The sequence below is a fragment of the Cyprinodon variegatus genome, unplaced genomic scaffold (assembly GCF_000732505.1).
Source record: "Cyprinodon variegatus isolate N-32 unplaced genomic scaffold, C_variegatus-1.0 Scaffold9, whole genome shotgun sequence".
Classification (NCBI taxonomy): Eukaryota; Metazoa; Chordata; class Actinopteri; order Cyprinodontiformes; family Cyprinodontidae; genus Cyprinodon; species Cyprinodon variegatus.
The window spans coordinates 2,073,845-2,095,188 of record NW_015150462.1 but is presented as its reverse complement, the minus strand read 5'-3'; the positions used below and the strand labels follow the sequence as shown (position 1 = coordinate 2,095,188).

Genomic DNA, 21,344 nt, shown 5'->3' with positions numbered 1-21,344 from the left:
AAGTGCATTTGTTCTTGGATTGAGGAGGTAAAAGAGACATTTTGCCAATGGAACAAGACAATTTACATTTAAAATAAGAAAACACAATCGCATTGTCATATTTCAAGTGCATATCATCTAATTGTCTTATTTTAATAGTAAAAATGCTCATTCCATTGGCTCACTATCTCATTTACCTACTCAAATTAAGGGTACCAGAAATACACTTAATTTAAGAAATCTTTTGTTATTTCTAGATCATTTTTCCAGTGTAGATATACACACTTCCTGGAAAAAGCATGTTTTGACATCAAAACCACACACCTTAATGTATTCGTTTGGTATTTAAAAAACAAATGAAAAGAGAAGGACACATCTGCCCGCCCGCCAGACGTGGCTATTTACCTGAACTGACCAAGCAAACAGAGGATTAATCAGAAGAGCTCATTGTAAATCCGGAAGCTTTGCAGAGATCCACAGCTGCGAATCTACCCGCCCTCATGTCCATCACATCAAATCCTAATTAAACCCACTAATGTTTTTTGTTATAAAGCCATAAATCCTTTTTATACATCAATTTCCATTGGAATAGAAGAACTTTGGCCTCTCTCTTAAGTATTTCCTACTTCTTTAGGAAACAAATCGAGTAAGGATTGGCTTAAATCGCACCAGAAACACTGTTTAGGTTAAAAGCTGGGAAGGACTCCAAGTAAAGCCTGGCAGGCTGAGTTGATCAATTGAACAAACAGTGCTTTGTAGTTCCTGGAGTGCAGCATGTGGGATAGTGGGATGAAGGGAGTGGCAGATTTAAGGAAAAAACCCCAAGGGACCCTTCCTGTGACTGTCCAACCCTTTCAGCAGTGTTTGCTCTTTGTCTTGCCTTTTATTGGATAATTTCTTTAAGGCTTATCTTGCTATCTGATCGAAAGCCAATTGTTGAAACATTTACCTGAGGTGATGCTTTAGCAAGTGTCCTAGGACCTTGATCTTGATTTGATGGCGGCGATGTCAATTTATAATATTTTAGGTGGAAAATTAAAAATTGCATCTTTAGGACAAGTGGAGTGGTTTCCACGTCTTGAAGTGCAAAATTCTTCTACAAGAGTTTATTTAAAGGTTCTTTTAGAAGGTGTGGGGTCTCGGCTGCAGTGCGCTTCAGCGCGCCTCACTTTGGACTGATAGCATCTTCCTTTGAAGAGATTAGCCAGAGGTTTAGGGTGGGGTTGGTGGGGGTTGGGGTTTTAAGTGTGTGTGAACTGATTAAACTGAGGTGTGTGCTTTTAGGGTTGTGTAAAAGAAGTCATGGGGTGGCTTTTTGGGGGAAGGGCCAGACTATGGGTTGTTCTAGAGTTGGATTGTAGAAAAAAAAAGTGACTGTGCGAAGAAATAACCCACCAAAGTCCAATGAAGCAAAATATCCAGCATTAAGATCATTCCTGATTATTGGCCTGCATGCGAAAAACTATTTGATCCCTTAAAAACTTAAGGATGCTGTTATATCACTTTACCTGGTTTGAAAATGACTGAAGTTATTCATGCAGGCATGTTCTTAATTTATTTGGATTTTTTTGTTGCTGTTAAGGATCTAGTCACGTAGTATGTCCTCATGAATTTCTACCAAGTATCTGACTCTGGTTGCATAAAAAAGGTCCTCAGATTAGATTATTGGACAATGTTGGCCAGATATTTTTCTGTGTTTCACCTGTTTGTTAGTGATCAGAGTCCTTTGTGTATATTTATCATAACAAGACAACCTGACTGGAGGTAAATAAACAATAAAGAGAACCATATATTATGAAAATGGGCGAAGCAATGAAGTGAGTTAGCGACACAGGGCCAGGCATGAAAAGAAAAATAAATAGTCCAAAACTAGTGTTCTGATCACTCTCATTAAGGAATACGGATGAAGTGTCTTGCACGCGACATTGAAGGCTGGAGCTGGGGTTTGAACTGACAACCCTTTGGTTGCAGGGCAAAAGGTAGATACCAGGATTCTTGCCATTGCATTTCAGCATAGCAGGCCACTGTGTTCAAATTTGTTCCAGCTATACAGAAAATTCAAGCCTCTATGCAAATTTTTATGACAGCAGCAGCTCTTTGACTGACATCTGGTCCAGTCCAGTGCATTTCACCACAAATTTTGGTTATACGTTATGTTGGTACCCCTAAGAAAAACCCACACTAAGTACAGAAATAACTACAATCTTACAAATGTTATAATTAAAAAAAAAATTCTATAGATATAAACAAATGAAAGTCAGACATTGTAATCTAGTACTTGCTCAGCAGTGGGGCTCTGCACAGCTCAGTTGCGGGTTTTCCGGCGTGTCACAGATCACAGATCTCTTTACCTGGTCAAAACCAGCCTATTAACAATAAATGGCATCAAAACAGCGTGGTGCGACCTGGGATAATGACAAAGGCAGAGGACGCTATCCAGGCACGTAAGTTCCTATGAACGCCGCCATTTTTGTTTGTGTAATTCCCGACTTGAGAGCTGCAGTATCGTGGACCACCTAGGAGGCGAGGAACCATAGTAGTGCGATGTGTAAATGGCCGTAAGAAACCAAACTCTGCACAGTTAACTGATCTAAGCTCGGTTCGAACTCGGCACGGATCGGTTTCATAGAGATAGTGTAAATTGGGCGTATGTTTTTTGGCGACATGGTGTGTACCACACTCAACATGGACCAGAGAAAGTAAAGTGTGTCTCAGGAGATTAGAATAATAATTGTACACAAAATAGGCAAGTTAAAAGTAAAGGATATAAGACAGGGGTGTCAAACTGGTTCCAGAAAGGGCCGAGTGGCTGCAGGTTTTCTTTCCAACCAAGCAATAGCACACCAGACTCCAGTCATTTCATAATGTCATCATGTTCAGATTGGACTCACTTGATGAGATGATAGGAGTCTGGTGTGCTACTGCTTGGTTAGAAAGAAAACCTGCAGCCACTCGGCCCTTTCTGGAACCAGTTTGACACCCCTGATATAAGACTATTACCAAGCTAGGGGTGGAACGGTTCACAAAATCCACGGTTCGGTTTGGTTCACGGTCTCGTGGTCACGGTTTTCGGTTTGGTTCGGTATATGTTGATTGTTAGCCTGACATTATGGTCGTGTTGCTGTTAGCATAAACAAAACGTGTTGCACAATGTTTGCACACTGTTGCACTTTTATCCACATCTTTCTTTCCGCCGTCATCGTAGGTCACTCTAAATGCAAAGCGGTCCCATACAGCAGACCTATAAAGTGCTGCTGGCGCGTCTTCCAACTCCTGTTCTTTCCCACTCGCCATACCCACACAATTCTCCACAACAACTGATTTTTTTCTGCTACACCCGGTTAAGCTGCTTCGCTTCTTCTTCTTGTTTACTACTGGTGGTTGGCTTTGGTCGCAGTACCGCCACCTTCTGCTCTGGAGTGTAAACGCTTCGCCTATGAAAAAAAGGAGAAGCGCATGAACCAAACGCAACACACTGAACCGGACGGTTTTCATAAACCGTTCCATCCCTACTCCAAGCAGATTGATGTTCATGTGATTACAGCTGCACATATTACTCTAAAATTCGTAGGTCTCTAGCCAACCTTCCTGGAAAACCAACCAAAGAGACAGATATTACAAATGTTAACGAAAGAAAACTGAAGCGACATCACCATCAGATCTCACCATCTGTTGTTGATTTAGCCAAAGTGGACTTAATGGGGGATGACCGAGCAGGACAACATTGTTGGAAACGAATCTTTAAAAAGCCAGAATGGAATTTGCCAAACCACATACATGTTGACAAGCAACAAAAGTTCTTGGCCAAATGAAAAGTGAAGCATATCAAGAAAAGAAGACAGTCCCTACTCTGAAACATGAAGGGACTTCTGTTATGTTCTAGAGAGAAAGGTGCTGCCCACTGTCAGAAAAGTTGATCTTGCAACAGTATAACAGAGCTAAAAGCACCTAACAATGGCTAAGAGGGGAAAACAAAGGATTAGGATTAGTGAAGGATCTCTATTGCTTCAGAATAACATTTAGATTTTGTGTATTAAATTAATGAATCTGAACTAAGCTCAGGTTTAATAAAAAATGTACTTAATGTTCCGAATAAAAATAAACAAACAAAGTGATAAGCGAAAAACATCTAAAGATGATTTAATAAGATTAAATAGATACTTAATAATAATATCTGAACTGAATTAAGATCTAACATCTTTCTTGTCATCTTTATCCTCTATGGTCTCTAATGAAAGGTGTTTTACACCAACCTTAATCCTTTTTTATCATTTCTCTGGACCAGAACCAGCACAATAGAACAGAAACGATTTAGTTTGACTGTTATTTTCTCTCTGATTGACCCGTTTTAACCTGTCGATGTACAATGTTCTTTCTTTGCTTAGAGAATGGATTAGATCATTTGGAGCCTCTCATGTTGTCACTTTTGGCTCATGCTCTGGTTGTGTTAGGGTTGCGCTCTTTCATAGAGACAAACTGAATTTACGAAAAAGGTCACTGAGTTAATTTTTAGTCATTTTCTGAATTTGAAAGCTAAAAGAGTGTTAAGTTAGCTCTTTTAAGCACAATGAGAAGTGTCTCTAGATTATTTGTTGTTCTGAGCCTCCCCCCCATGAACAACAGGGAATGTTTCTTGGATTATCCTCACATAGCCTCAAAGCATGTTATGACCGCTCTTTAACTTTGACACCATGTTATTCTGACCACATGCAGTGGGACTCATTTAGACCTTTTTTCTTCTATAAAAGCAAGGATAAGAAAAAAAATCATTATAGAAACGAGCCTGGTTTTTAACCTGAAGTCTTCCTCTGCAGAAGTCTGGTTTGCGGCGTGCGTTTGCCTGCGTTGCCAGTTCCCACGCTGCAGGCAGTTCTGGTGATACTGGCAACTAAACCACAGCTGCTGTGTCTCTCTCTGCCTGTTTTGCAGCTGCGGTTAACTCACCAAAACACCAGCAACCAAAAGAACATGTGTACAACACGGATCCTGACCTCTTCCCACATTATGCTTCAGGGCTGCCTCACTGATTTCCAGCTCTATAACTTCTATCTGAAGGAACCACAGAGGGGAAACTCTCTACTTTTAAGCAATTACTGAAGTGGGATTCTGCGGAGTTACTTTAAGCAGTTATTATTAAAATTGGAAAATGATACACTGGTTCCAACGAAGTGGAAATATTTTTAGAACTGCACTTCATTACATTTAAAGATGCAGGAATGTTGGGCTATTTTTTTAACCCAGTTTTGCATTAAGATTCCAGTTTTTGACCATTCTCAGCCCATACTCAGACCAGGCTAAATGGAAACTATCACTGAATTTAGTTTCTTTTAGTTGGTTTTCAACTGATTTGGCCAATTATATTGATAGAAATCCTCTGATTTAAAGTATTTCAATCCTCTGCTGATTTTCTTTTTCTATCTTTAGGTGTTTTTATTAACTCTAGCTACGTTTAGATTATAATGAATGTTCCGAATGGCATGTTTAGACACTTTGTGCATATAAATATAGTTCTTAACTAGCTTTCTTGTCCCTGCAGAGGAAAAACATTCCCACAGCATAATGTAGCCACCTCCATGTTCTATAATATGGGTGTTTTTTTTTTGGCCATACTTGTATCTTAGATAAAAAAAAAATGGTTTTTATCTCATCTGATAGGTCCACTTACTTCTGTGTCACCTACAAGGCTTCAGTGGACTCTGTTCACTTAACAGGTGGTTTCTGAAGACATTTAGAAAGGATTTTATTTAGGAATATTAAAATAAAGGGGCTGGATGCATGTTAATGCAGATTGTTTTTATTGTAAAACATGTTTCTTACGTTTCGCAATAATGCAGACATTTTGGTTATTTAGCGTAAACCACACAGAACTATCAGGCAGACAATGGACCTAAATCTTCTGTAATCTCTTTGGAAAGAAAAGCAGCAACATTAGTTCAGCAGTAATTACTGTTTATGTTTGTTTCTGGTCAGCATGACTAGTGTAAGCACTCTGGCTTTAGAAAAGGAAAAAGGTGTGAGGGAATGCTGTGGGGAGGTTTAGTGTTGAGTTACAATCTCCAAAAGTCTTTCATCTCTGGTGGCTGTAATTTGTTTTCTTCCAGCTGTGAGTCTGTAAAGAACTCCCAGGCATCTTTACCAATGCCGTGAAACAGCACATGCATTTGGCAAATAGCCAAGTAGATAGAGTAAGGCTGGGGGGGGGGAGACATGACCCAAATGGGCCCGTCTCGATGTAGGGAGCCAAAGAATACAGCATTAGTCAACACAAAAAAGGCTGTAATTGTAACATCAATAACACAAACGTTTCCTCTATGCTAGAAATATGCAGGTTCCACCTGTGAGGAGGTTTGATACTGACACTAAAACAATAATTTTACCTGACATGAAATATTCAGAGTTGGACTAAATTTTACTGGATATCTACCCTTCTTGTCTGAAGGCCCTGAAACCAATCTCTACTCCATGTAGCTCTCACTAGTTAGCGTATTGCCTTGGATTGTTTGACCAAAGATCAGTAGTTTGTCGTAGAGAAGAAACTTCATGAAAAATGCTTTATTACCTTTTTCATTGTTGTTTCATCATTCACTTAGGGCTTTAGTATCCACCCATTATCTCTACCTACTGGTATAAACAATTGAATCGTGTTCCTGTCTTTGGCTGTCTCTTGGCGGAGGGTAAATACTGCCCGGAAATAACACCAGTCCATCACAGGGAAACATAGAACCATTACGATGAGGCACTTCTGAAGGGATTTATTTTTATTTTGTGGCATTAGTGGCCTTGGTTTCACAAGTGGATGGACAGGATTGGGAGACGTTGAGGACATGAAACAAAGGTCTTTCCAGGTTGGGACTTAAACCTTGGATGAGGTCACTCTCAGATGCCTTTGTCAATGTCAAATTTATTTATATAGCACTTTAAAACAGGTATAAAACTGCGCCAAAGTGCTTTACAGGAAAGACAACAACATCAAATTAACAAAACAGAATGCTTCAATTAAAAGAAGAATAAAAATAATATCTTTTTAATAATAAATGATATCTTCCTAGTCAATGAGGTAATTCCTACTAGCTTTTTTGGGGCAGCATGAAGGACAGCCCTAAGACACTGTCCGGTTGACGGAGTAAAAGGCATCAATTTTAAAAACACAGATAGAAAGATCTGAGCTGATCCAGTATATTTCAAAACAAGAGGCTGGGTTCTTCTGGTTCGTTAATGGATCTTAAAGGATCGGGTTCTGATTGTGACACATGACAATCTGTGATGGATATATCCATGTGAATTATGGACAGGAGTCTGCCCATGCACTACACAGCACACCCTATGAGAGGCTCATAAACTAAATGGAAGTTCTTGGATCATAAATAGCAAAAGATACTAACAAGTGTTTGAAATAAAATATAAGTGCCTCTTTATTAACTCTTAAAGACTGAGGCAGTTTGTTACAGGTTTATAGCTTTCTCATCTTTTTGAGAGGCAGTTCGTTCACTTGGTTATTTATTATTGAAGCTTAGAAAGAGAAATATTTATGATGATCACACAAACATATTTTACAGAAGTCTGTTTTACCCTAATCATAGCAGATCTTCTTCATTTCCATCCCTTTTCCCCACCTCCAAAGTCCTTCCCCTAAAACTCTGCATCCTGTTTATCATGAATTTTCTACATGAGGCAAAGCGGACATTGTCTAGAATGTTGTTCCTTCTCATTCTGTTCTCTGGGAACGCTACGTTTTAAGGCAGAGTTTATGATGTCCTAGTGTTTGTAAACAGTTTTGAAAGACTAAAATATTTGAATTTCCTAACTTATTAATACAGGAAGAATTACATCATTCTGTGACACTAAGAGAAAAATGTTTCTTTCTTTGACGCGGCATGAAGGACAGCCCACTTGAGTGTTATCGTTGAAACCATGTTCTATGAGGAGAAACTCTTGTGCCAAACCCCAGGCAGACCGCCTCCGAGGGAGCCTAGTAGATGCTTACCTTTATATCATAGGTTGATTGTGTAAATTCTGTCATTCTGTTCGATTGAGTGTTCAATCCCATCTTCTGTTTTCCTATTATGTTTTCCACTTAGGTAGACATACAATATAATGCCAGTAGTTCTGGATTTCTGGAGTTGTGTGTTGAGACGAAGAGGTGAGCCAATACTTTTGGCAGCGGAGTTTATTTCCGTTTCCTCTGATTTACCCACTTCCTGACTCCTTTCCACCAGCATCTCTAGCCTCTTGAAAGTAAAACTGGAAATGCAATTTCATTGTTTTCCTGCACATCTGCAACAGAGGCACGCGGGAAGTATTACGGCAAAGCTTACAAACATGTTTACTATTTTCTTTAGCGTTTGAGTAAAGATCTTCAGAAAACGCCACAGTTGGATCATGTGTACCCAGTAACCTTTTCAGTGTATTCTGACCTATATTTTCCTTTTCATTCTCTTGGTTTGTATGTTTCTCCCTCTAAGGATTGCAGGAAGGACACACTCAAATACTCTATCAATATATTTCCATTATCTCTCACCTGCCTTAAATGCGTAGAGTGAATTCAGGTATTAAAACAAAAATATTCTTATCCTTTTAGTCAAAATAAACCCCCCTCCTCACTAATTACAAAGAGTCTGGCGACTCCTGCAAAGTCCCCCACCTCCTACAAACAACAAGATAGGTTTAAGATGTTGATACAAACAATTAGAAGCAGACCCACATACATTCACGTGAGATGAATATAAGCTAAGGGACATCTGTGTTTGTTTGTGCCCTGTGGCTCTCCGTCTAATGAGATCTGGTTTCCAAGTAGTAACGTCACTGTTTATGGTCAGACTCGGAGAAAGACAGCTGTGGAACCACATCTGGGCTGGTGGTGGTCAACATAAGGGTTGTTATATATACATCGGTGTCTGCGTCTGTGTGCATGGAGGTATTGGGGAGCCGTTCCAAAGAAAAACAATGTAGGACTGCTCAAAGTGTTTCCTTCATTCATAAAATCGGAGTATTTTTTTAGTGTGGTTTGTAGTAGGCAGTTTGCCCTACGTTTCCTCATACATCAGTCTATATAGATTAAATGTTTAGAAAGGTACATCAACAAATGGTCGCAGTGGGTGTAAGAGGCGGAAAGAGGGGTGAGAACCTCCCACAATACTGGGAGATGAGAGAGGAACGGGGGAGGAGAAGTGAGAAGATTAAACATAGGAGGTAAGTGTTTGATCGATCTGAGGGTGACAGAGCAGCCTTGGCAAACAGGAAGTAGCGGATAACAGCATAATCTAGTAGATTACCATACATTTTAGAGAAAATCCTTAAACATACGTTCTCTTATACTTTAAAACCAAAGCTCTGCAAGATAGTATAATGGACTGAAGCCATGAGCCCATAAGCCTTTGTGATTTTTGATAAATTGAGGTCTGGCTTTGAGACGAATTTGAAAATAGAGGCAAAATATATTTGGAAATGGAAGAGAGATGGTTGGAGGGGGGGGAGCTAAAAGAAGTAGAGGTACTGAAAATGGATGAGCTCAAGTTCCTGGGGTCAATAAATAGCCGAAGTAGAGAGGTTGGAAGACATGTTCCCTGTGTATCCTTATATCTACTGCTTCATACAGGCTGCATGGCTTTGGTTTGTGAAATATATCTGGGAATGTTTGCTTATTAAGCCATTTATGAGGCAATGAATAATTCATCTCCTCATTTTACGGTTTCTATCAGCCAAATTTGGATTTGAAGGGGAAAAAAACTCCCCAGAGGTTGAATTTTTATCCTTACATCTGTTTTCAATCATTTAAGAGTATCTCTTTCTGTCCCTGAAGGTCAATACCTTCCAAGCTGTGATTGGATATGATGAAACCGACTCGTACGTTCTCTTTCTTTACCCTGAAGATGGACTTACGTTTTTTGGGACACGGCCTAAGGTAAACCCGGTGGACTATATATGCATGTATGAACTGCGATGTTATACATAAATACAGCCTGTTAGTATTGTTTCTGTTAACACAGGTTTAAAATCGGTTGTTTCTTGCTGTTTTCTAGGAGTCCTATAATGTGGAGATAGAGCTTCCTGCTAGAGTCGGCTTCAGTAGAGGAGAAGTTTCTTATTTCATCATTTCCAAAACCGATGGACCTTTTTACAGCGTTACCCAGGATGAAGACAGTGTTAAAAGGCTTTCTCAGTAAGCAAAAACGTGACAGTTGTCGGCCAAAAACTGTTGTGTGTTAATACAACATGTTTAAACTGGACAGTTTATAAGTTAAAATGTATAAAGACAAAAATGAATGTAACTTGAATGTAGCTACAAGCTAATGTTCATAGCGTTAGCTAGGTTTTTTCGCTCCTCATTGGCAGTTTCCTAAAGCGGTGAATTAAACACCACGGAAATTAAACAAAAAACCTTTTAAAATGTATTTTGGCCATATATTAAATCAGGATTTGAAAAATTTTGTTGGCTATATAATTCAGTTAAAAATGGAGACCTAGCAGACAACAGCTCCATCTAGCATTGATGCTAGGTATTTAAAAGTTTAAATACGGTCTTATATTTTCATATCTCCTTGCACTCTTTAGCTTTATTTGCAACTGTTAGTTTTTGCCCCATTTAGTTCTTTTTTCACTGAAGACTAGGATTTCATTCACCAGTAGACTGTTGTCATCTCTTTACTAATTTAAAAAGCATTTAAACCATATTTATGCTATTTTTCTCATTGCATAGTTGACCTGATTAAATTAATTACCTTAAGGACAAGCCTAATTAAAAACGGGATGTAGAAAAGATGAAGAAATATGAGCCATAATATGTGGGTATCTTGGGCATGCCTGTGATTATTTAATAACTCTTCTTCAGGGTTGGAAACACTGGAATAGCTGGCGTTTGGCTTTTCCACACTGGAAGACGTTACTTCTTCCAAGACATCATTCCTGCATCTACTGGTGGTCTCCTTGTTATCCCGCCTACTGTTGGATATAGCCCCTACCTGGTAATCTTATTGTTAGGGGTTTAGCTCCTGGTTTGTTTTAATTCTGTTCTAACTCTACTAACTTTCTCTCCAAGGACACAACCACCCCTGAATATGAGTTTGAAGATTATACCTTTGAGCCAGAGACAGAAGAAGAGGAGGGTAGCCAAACACTGACAGGCAGAGACCCTGAGTACCAACCAGATCCTCGTGGTAGCGACCACTCAGACTCCCTTCAACCTGGAGGTTTCGCGCCTCCTCCTCATTCAGAAGACTCTGATCGGCAGATATCATACAAAAGAGAAGATGTACCATTGCCTTTGGAGCCGGTAGAAAGGCAGTACGGTGCTCCTCGTGTTGGCGTCCAAGAAGGACGGGTCCAGGAACAGCAACCACAGGTAACAACACAAAGTTCTGGCCAATGATATCAGAAATAGATGAAAAACCATCTTGATTCAAATTTGCAGTCTTTCTTTTTACTGTATTAGTGCTGGTTTGTGAAATTGTTGAGATATAGATGTTGGAGATCAGCCTGTTTTCCAGTGTAGTCCTGTTTCCCTGACTGTGACTGGCTGGATGTGCTCTCTTGTTGTCTGCTTGGCTGTGTGTTTCCTGGACGGGTCCGCCTTGTACAGCTGCTTTTTGTATCTCTGCTTCTATCTCCTTGATCCCCAGTCGGCCTCAGCAGATGCCCGTTCACACTGAGCCTGGTTCTGCTGGAGGTTTCTTCCTGTTAAAAGGGAGTTTTTCCTCTCCACTGTCGCTACAAGCATGCTTAGGGTGAGGGATTGCCTTCGAGGCAATGAGTCGATGCAATCAACTGGTTTTCCTTAGATAGAAAACTTTGAATCAATTTAACTGGATGATCTGGTTAACTGTAAAGTTCCTTGAGATGGCGCTATAGAAATAAACTGAATTGAATTGAATACAAAAATCTTCAGAAATAATTTTATCTAAGGGATTGAGAGGTGATTTCCTCCTTCGCTGACTTCTTCATACAAGCTTTACCTCATTTAGCCATTTTCTCTCTTCCAATACATGTTTCTTTTCTCCTTCCTTTCTTTCCATCATTCATTCATTCAAACTTTCCTTCCTTATATCTCTTTTTTCCTAACTTTCCATCAATCTTCAGCTCGATTTTCATGAACAACATGTCACTATACATGAGCTCCTCCCCATGAGATAGAGAGAAACACTCAACCCAGAGGGAGCCGTCCAGTGTTTTTCTGTTGAGAATCATTGCCATAGATTTGAAGAAGTTGACCTTTAACCTTCATGCTTTGGACTCACTTCTTCTCCTTAAAGTTATGTAGTGCCAACGCCAATAGAACCACATTGTCTGCAGGACAGCAAAGTTTGGACACCAAGGTTCTCAACCAGACAACGTCTCCACCAAGACCTCACCCCTTTATCTAAACCACTTAGAGGAGCGTCTGATCAGAGGCACCTCTGGCTTAACAGCATCGTTTGGGACAATCTTAATACTACTACTCGGTTGGAGAAACTGATCTTGCTTTAGTTATAAAATTGTCAAAATGCCATGAAAAGAAATCAAGGTATCCACACTGCAAAAAATAGAAATCTCAATAGGTTATTTTTTTTTATTAAAATAAGTGCATTTTTTCTTGAATTGATGAGGTAAGTGAGATACTTTGCCAATGGAAAGGATTTCCTTTTAAAATAAGAAAAAACAATGATATTGTCTTATTTCAAGTGCATATTATCTATTTATCTTATTTTAGAGTAGAAATACTCATTCCGTTGGCAGATCATCTTATTTACCTGCTCAAATTAAGGGTAAATATTCTTAATTTAAGAATTTTTTTTTACTTATTTCTGGATTGTTTTTGCAGTACACTAGTCCTGTGTCTTTCCTAAAACATTCCCATCACCCATTGAACTGCAAGTCTCATCTCATTTTAAAAAAGGTTTTAGTTTTATTCAAGACAACTTGAAGATGTAAATCTTTTCTTCCAATTTTGCTGGTGGTGAGGAATGTTGTTTTCAAGTGTTGATGCGCTGCCATCTTATTCCCACGTCATCGTTCTGTGGGTTTTTAGTGTCAGGAGAGGGTTTATGTTCTGGCTTTGTTCTCTGTGACATGATGAAAAGTTTAAAGTTGATTAATGTTTTTCTATTTTGTCTCCATCTTTAGCTTAATTTGGACGTGGTGGACTTGTTTCCACCCCTTACAAGCAAAGTAGCCCTGTCTCCTGGAGGACACGTGGTCAGTGTGGATGAAGATGATGTTGACTTTGACACAGGAGGTGAGAAACAAACCACACAGGCATGTGTTTTGGTGTGGGCTGTCTCGACTGCTGTCACAGAGGATTTCTATTGTAATTAAAATGTGGGTGTTTAAACTGCTGCAAGGATCAGTCATAGTTACTACATTTTATGCAACACAATTTCATAGAATTTGTTCAGTTAGATCCAAAAGTTGATTAAAAGCAGCTCTTAAATTAAAATAGCCTGACTTTACAAGCAATACTCCCTTTAAATGTTGGCCTAGTGGTTAGATCAGTGCGCTTGTGCTCTGAGAAGGTTGTAAGTTCCCACTTTGATCCCCACAGCCTCCACTCAGGGTCCCTGAACAAGACCCACACTGCTCCCTGGGCGCCGCACAATGGCAGCCCACTGCTCCCCAAGAGGACGGTTCAATGCATAGATAAATTTCTCCAATGTGAGATCAATAAATTTCAATTATTATTATCATATAAACATCAATTATGTTTTTTTTTTTAGATATAAAGAGAAAAATTCCAAAGGTTTATTGTCTTGGCCAACAAAAACAATCTTTCACTTTCACTATTTATCCTCAAAGTCTAAAAAAAACTGCATTTTTTTTTTTACTTTTGCCAGTTATTTACCTTTATCGGTTATTACAAAATAAGTTACAACATTTAGATGTTTTATTCCAGTCTGCATACTGTAAACACCGTATCAGGCGTTGATTTAGGAGCAGAAGAGATGCCACTGTGTTTCCTGTGAGGTTCGCTGCACTGTTTGCAGCTTAACCTAAACTGGAAGATTTTTGAAAGACTTAAAAGCGTTTCCACATGAAACCTGATCTATAAAGACAACAGGGTGTAAATAATAATCGTTTTGTATCGATTCATCGATCCATGATGATCTGATGCATCGACACGTCCGTAAGATTATCGAATCATGTTTTTCTTTTCCCCTCCGGTCTATTTTTATCCATTTGCTCCTGGACGTAATTCTGACTCCTGTGCTGCGGTGGCGCTAAACCTCTTTTGCCCTCCTACCTGGCTTCCTTTAGCCACTACCCTCTTTTCGCTTGCAGTATTTTTTATTGTAAGGCCTTTCAGAATCTATAACACAGAAGCATTATTATTTTCCAGTGAATGAGGTTTTCATAGGCTTAGGTGGAGTACAACTTTGCTACTTCTGTTATTTGCTGTTGTTTCTCATATAATATGCAGCTTTCATTGATTTATTTCAAGTTTGAAACATTGTCTAGCCTGTAAGGTAAAAAAAAAATTGACCAATTTATCGAATCAAATCATATAGTGGTGTATTCTTGAATATCGAAAACAATCGATTCGTTGGGTCAGGAAATTGATAGTGAATCGAATCGCCATGATGGGTGTGATTTACACCCCTAAAAGACAAGTTTAACGCATAAAAGGGAGAAAACACCAACGTTTCAGTACTTTGAAAACATCAGTTTATAAATATCTTTTCTTGTATTAAATTTAAAAGAGATTTTTAAATATCTATAGAAAAAGTTTTGTAAAGTTTTGTAAAAGTCAAAACTTGAAACCAAAGTATGACTTGTGTTTCTGTTAAAATCTTAGTTGACATCACAGGAAACACCATCATAATAATAATTATACATTTTATTTAAAAAGGCGCCTTTCTGGACACTCAAGGTCACCGTACAGAAGCATAAAAACAGTGTCAGAAAAAATAAAAATAAAACTGCTTCATGTCTTTAAGAAGCAGTTGCAAGAAACATTATTTTTTTGCCGCCTCTAGAAAAGAAACCAGATGGAAGAAAGTCCCAGCAGGTTTTCTTGGAATTCCAGATCTTATCTGAGGTGGCCATAGAATCAATGGACTGTGAAGCTAATTAAGGTTTCCTGCTGCCTTAAAAAAATGGCTCCAGTATATATTTATAAATCTCATTGAATATATCCTAGCTGCAAAGGTTTCTGGCTATTTTATCCCATCAAACCCAGACCTCATTCTGCACAGCTTTTAACAATGAAGTTTCATGAGCAGTGCTTGTGCCGGTCTGGCAAGCTATCTTTCACAGGGACTGGATGCCTTTTGTTGTGAAATGATGCTGAGCAAATGGCTAAATAACAGTTTCAGATCTGTTACTGGGGTAATAGACTGCAGTCCTGCAACAGCTCAGATTCTCTGTTGCCTTCAATGTGTGCAGATCAAAGCGGTGCGATTTAACACAACCATAAACACATGCCTCTTCCAGCTTTTTGGGGCCAGATGTTGGCAGGTAGTGAGGAGTTTCTAATATTTTTTATTTTATTTTGAGTACTCACTTAAGGAGGTGTTTTATTCATTGAAAATGAGTAGAAAGAGAAAAAAAAATCTTATTTTATCTATTTGGTTTTTAAAGAGAAGCTAGTGTCCTACTAGAGATTTTCTAATAGCAAGAAAGTTGGCTTACGATGCAGGACGATTAACCACAAAAATATTACTTTCCATCCTTAAATCTAACTTAGAAAATAGACAGATAAAGTACAAGAGACGGACGTTTGTCCACGGTTGTTTCAAGTCTCTCTTTGTTGCTCCTGCTTTGTGTGTTTAAGGAAACAAACTTCCCAACCGTTCCGCAATCAGCAGAACCTGCTGTCCATTCTGCTTTCTATACTTTATCAAGCTGAAAGAGAAAGTCTTTCTTTACATTGAGCCAATGAGGCAGAAATGAGCCAATGAGGCAGAAATGTTGCTTCATAGCAGGGATAACTAATTAAAAATCTGCGATGTCTGAATAAAAAAAAAATTAGCAACCAGTAAAGGTCCGGAGACATTTTTAATTGTAATTTGTTGCTTTAAACTGAATTTAACACTGAAATAAAATGTGGTGTTTATGCATCCATGTTATACATTGACTTATTAAATAAATAAAGAAATAGAAAATGTTTAGATTTTAAAATCTAAAGTGTTTTTTTTTTTTTAATAGAGAATAACAATCATTCAGTTTAGTATATAGACAATTTCCTGATTCATGTACTTATGAACTATAGGGTCTGACCAGGAGGTAATGCTTCTCTTTAGATCTAAATGTCCACAAATCATGACAGAAAGAATATTTTAGTACAAAGATTGATTTTTAAAAAGGAATTGTAAGGGACCTGCTAAGGGTCCATTAAGGAAAGTTGGGAAATTTTGAATGGCTACTGCTGTATATATTATTTCATTATATTTATATTTCAGCTGAGAATTTTCTCTATAAAATGTTTTCAACATTCATAATATTGAGAAAACCTAAGTTCAGAGGTACAAAGCAACACCAGGCGATAAATAAACCCCCCATTAAAGCAATGTCAGTTGTAGGAGTGCTAATCTACTCCTTCTTTATGGAGCAAGGCTACACAGCTGCTTATAGTATAATGCTGCCGCTGTGCAGGACATCTCCAGGTGTGTTTGATGTGTGTGGTTTCCACATTCCCTCCCTCGCAACTCCCCAAGGATTCAGCAATAAACAAGCCGGTGTTCTCAGTAGACCTGTATGGTTTCATAAGATTTAAAAAGTCCCTGGAGGTCAAACATATGGGGTCAAACAGGATGCCTGCGTTTGGGTTTATCTAAGAGAAAAACTAATTTACATGTCAAGACAGACTGCAGCCAACCGTCGATTTTCATGCATCTTTTTTAGACGTTATGTCCCTCAGAATTTGATAAGATTGACAAATATAAGCGGGTATATAACTGTGAAATGAAAGGAGCATGACCTTGAAAGTAAAAAAAAAAAAAGAGCGCTGAATATGAATCCGTGTATGGTTCGTTCTTTGTTTTTTTCGTTTCAAAACAAAAACGATTTTTCAAAAAAACCTAAATCGAAATAATGAAAAATCGAATTAATAGAAAATCAACAGCGTTTGAGTTATGTTTTCCCATCTAAATGAAAATAACCGGAAATGAAGTAAGTCGGCAAAGAAAAATCATTTACAGTGGAAGAAGACGGCATCAAAACAAACCATTTCTAAACAAAAGCCAAAGGCTGCACTTGAACCGTTTTCTGCATTGATTATCGAACTTTTTTAGAGAGGAAAAACACACTCTGAAATCAGTGATGCTTTGAGCCGCAATGGAGCTCCACATTACTCGGTAATGTGTGTCAGAAGGTTTTGTATGGAGCACAACTTGCGCCAATTCCCTCTAAATAACACAAAAGTTTCCATTTTGGTAGTACTAACTGAAAAACTTCTTCTTCTTGTGGACTGTATTGGCGGTTGGCAATAAATTGAAGGCGTACATTACCGCCACCTACTGGTAACTAAAAAAGTTATGTGTTTGGAGTTTAGGTCTTCATTTCTGGGTCTGCCATAAGGTCCGTTGAATAAACAACAAAATAAAAGCTTGTCTTTGGTTTAACCATTGCATTTAAAAAAAAAACCCAAAACGTACACTTTTTTCATTATTGCAAATGCCGTTTTTCTAATTTCGTTTTAAAAACGGAAAAACAAAAAAACCACATGCTTGTTTTGGTTTTTCGTTTTTGTTTTGAAATGAAAAAAACCAAAGAACGAACCATACACGGATTCATATGTATTCAGACTCCTGTATCAGTCTGTTATCTTTACCAATTTAGCACATCTCCTTAAGCTAAAAACAAACGTTATTTCAAGACCTATCAGACACATTAAGAATTAAAAAAAATACATAATATAAGTCATATAATTTTGCTCTAAACAAAGAATTTAGTAGATTAAATGACTTTTTGTTGTACTTCTCACTCATGTTTTCCTTTTCCATTATGCCAAAAAAAGAGGTCAGCTGGGTTTTCTGTATTTTCATAAATAGATGAAACGCTGAAAATAGTTTAGGTTCAACCAGTTGAACTATTTTGCACAGAAAAGTATAAAAAATTACAATCAGGCATAGGCAGAGAAACAGGCTAGTTGAGAACATGGAAGGAGAATAGAGGGATCCAGCTGGGGATGATGACCAAAATGGACACTGAATATTGAGGGAGGTGATGAGGAGAATAACATTGGAAGCTGGTGTGAAGATTAGAGGCTTATGAGGAGCAGCTGAGGCAGAAGGATTGTAGAGAAGCTAAGGGAGAAAACCTGTTCACACAGATTAGAGCTAAACCAACAGGAAACAATGAGATGACAAATCAAAATTTTAGTAATAATCTGGCATATACAGACTATAAAATTACATTTAGGGGTATCATAATAAAGGGGGCATCACAAATACATTCTACACATCTTAGATATTCATTTGTTACGATATTTCTATCATTTCTTTGTTATGCACTAGTTTTTGTTGGTTCATTTAAAAAAATCCATAAAATTGAATTAGTTCTGTGGCTGCAATGGAAAAACGTGGACACTATTTATGAAATCCAACTTTTATCCACTGAGTTGTGCCAACATGCTGCGGCAGTGGGATGGGAAAAAAACTGTTTTGGTCCAGAATTATTTGTTTGATAATAATACAAAAATAAATGAGACACATGCAGAGAGGAAATGGAGGAAAACTGTCACTTGGAAATGATTAGTGGAGCTTATATCACTTTAAGCTTTCTCTCCAGCTTTTGGAAACTGTCAAAGTTTCCACAAAATCATTGTGTTAATTTCTTCTGTAATAAAAAAAAACAACAGCATTTCTGCATATTACTGAGGTCCAGGAATTAGGTTTAGACCTGCAGCAAAGAAGATCTTGTTTTCATGATCATTTTGAGGTTAAACCTTAAGGTTATTTGGTTCAAACCAGGATTATTTTGTCGTGTCGCTAAATGAACCAGAAAATGCTTTTTGCAACATGTGTCCTCACAAGCAGAAAGCAGTGGGAGGTTGCCTTGCAGCAGCTGGTTTCTTTCCAACAAGTGCCTTGTATATTTGTGTATGGCTGCATGTTTCCCCTGATCCCACCCATCCACTTCTTCTAGCCTAGTTTTCCATGCGTGAATTCAAGCTGTTTTGAATTTGTTTTCCTGCAATTCGATCTTTTATGTTTGTGTAAATACAGATCTATAAAAGCTATCTATAAAGAAACCAGAATGTAATGTTTTGTTTTATTAAAAAAAGCTGAAGCGTTGTTATCTTCATGCTGTAGGAAAGCTTTTCTCTAATGATAACAGAGTAGTTGGTCAGAAAAAAATGCTCAAAAGCTCAATACCTGCTCCTCTGAGTCAGTCAGTGTTGGTTTCCCGTCTACTTTCTGTTGGCCTTTTGCAGAAACTAATGATTAAAATCATTACATTTATATATTATATATACTCTAAGGCTATGTCCAAACGTCCCCTCTAACCTCTAGATCCCTCAATCACTACATAGAGTGGGGACTACATGGTGGACTTTATAGTGAACTCTGTTAGCCGTCCGTTCAGACAGATGACCTCTACTTTTTCCATCCCCATTGGTCACATGACTCCGCCTCCCTGCATGATGCCTGCGCCATCTTTGTAATTTCTCACCCCCGTCGGGTAGCAACAGCCATAGGCGACAAATCCCATGATTTGTGCAAAGCATGCTGGGATATATATGCTCGTCTACCATGGATGATCACTACTTTTCAAGGTGCATTGCGGGAAATTTTGAGTCCACTACTTTTTCATCCACTAGACATTTGGACACTCATTTTAAATGGCGTCACCACTTTATAGTGCACTGTATAGGGATAAGGGACACACAGCCTTTGACTGCTTCTTTAAAACTATTAATTAAGAAGTAACTCTTTATTCTCAACCATAGTGATCCAGTACACAACGGAGAATAAGGAAACGTGTGCCAGGTTAGTGAAAACTTTTATAAACTGATTATATCCTGTTTGGCTTCTATATATGAATCCATATCCCTCTATTTTTTATATAATAATATGTAAATATAAAGACTGAATACCTATATATATCTCCCATTTTCTTATTGTTTAGGTTCCAGAGGCAATGTTCCCAGAATGCATTCTGTTCAGATTATCCCACAGGATTTTGCTGTCACTGCCAAACAGGCTTCTACGGAAATGGCCGCCAATGTCTACCAGACGGTTAGAACCCCCCTTTGAATCAACATCATTTTTTTTTTTAAACAAACCCTTTGCCGTGGGTTAAAAATGATCTTGCTGTGTAATGTGTCTCTAGGTGCTCCTCAGCCTGTCAGCGGTAAGGTGAGCGGGACGGTGACGGTCGGCTCCACTCCGTTTGAGCTGAATAACATCGACCTTCATGCCTACATCGTGGTTGGAGACGGAAGAGCATACACAGCTATTAGTGAGGTAGGTGACTCAAATCTACCTGTTAACTCATGGTGAACAGTTATGGAGCAATTATTAGCATAATTAGCAGCTAACCCTTTTTTTCTGTGTAGGTGCCAGAGTCATTGGGCTGGCCCATGATGTCCGTTTCACCAATCGGAGAGCTTTTCGGATGGCTGTTTGCTCTGGAGCTGCCCAATAGCCAGGCAGGATTTAAAATCACAGGTGATCTTGTTTTTGTCCGTTTTATTGAACAGATCTTCCCCACACACGCATGGGGACAAATTGTTCCTTGGCCAGGACTTTCTGTGTTTTGCTTAATGGTCACCCAGCCAGATGTTTTTTTTTTTTTCTCCAGAGATGTGATGCGATATGAAACTTCTACCTCCCTTCTTTAATAGGAACCAGCTGCAAGTGCGTTTGTTTTGGAGAGCAGAGTTTCTTATCCCCCTTGTCAACAAATGAAGCTTCATTATGGACCTGATGCAGTGTAGGAACAGTTGATTGATCGGCTGACTTGTTGTGTAACCAGGTGCCGAGTTCAGTCGTCATGCTGAGGTGCTGTTTAACCCTGGGAACCAGCGCCTGTCCATCATCCAAACAGGCCGTGGCCTTGACGAACACAACCACCTCAGCGTGGATACAGCAATCAATGGCAATGTGCCATACATCCCCCCTGGAGCTGAGGTTACTATGGAGCCCTTCAAGGAGACCTACCAATACTACCCATCTGGTAAACATGATAATATAGGAGGATGAAATCAAACCACCGTAATGCTTTATTGTCTAAAAGGTTTTTCTCCTTTTCTTTACATCTCATAGTTACGACCTCCAGCTCCGTCAGGCGGTTTTCCGTTGTTTCAGCTGAACGGGGCGCAGAGTCCTACACTTTCCACCTGAAGCAGAACATCACCTATCGTGACTGTCGCCACAACAGCCAGGCCGCCACCCCTGAGACGCTGCAGATCAACATGGAGAGGGTGTTTGTGATGTACGACAAGGAGGAGCAGA

General features: G+C 38.8%; 1 protein-coding gene across 1 annotated transcript in view; it reads left to right on the top strand.

Annotated features, from left to right (window-relative positions):
• The window catches only part of nid2 (nidogen 2), a 63,420-nt gene that overhangs the window by 3,984 nt on the left and 38,092 nt on the right, over positions 1-21,344 (top strand). The window contains exons 4-14 of the mRNA XM_015377804.1: positions 9,779-9,880; positions 9,999-10,138; positions 10,808-10,940; positions 11,015-11,317; positions 13,075-13,186; positions 19,838-19,877; positions 20,017-20,126; positions 20,221-20,354; positions 20,447-20,558; positions 20,866-21,066; positions 21,156-21,339. Of these exons, the coding sequence (XP_015233290.1) occupies positions 9,779-9,880; positions 9,999-10,138; positions 10,808-10,940; positions 11,015-11,317; positions 13,075-13,186; positions 19,838-19,877; positions 20,017-20,126; positions 20,221-20,354; positions 20,447-20,558; positions 20,866-21,066; positions 21,156-21,339 (1,571 nt within the window). The remainder of the gene's footprint in view (positions 1-9,778; positions 9,881-9,998; positions 10,139-10,807; positions 10,941-11,014; positions 11,318-13,074; positions 13,187-19,837; positions 19,878-20,016; positions 20,127-20,220; positions 20,355-20,446; positions 20,559-20,865; positions 21,067-21,155; positions 21,340-21,344) is intronic.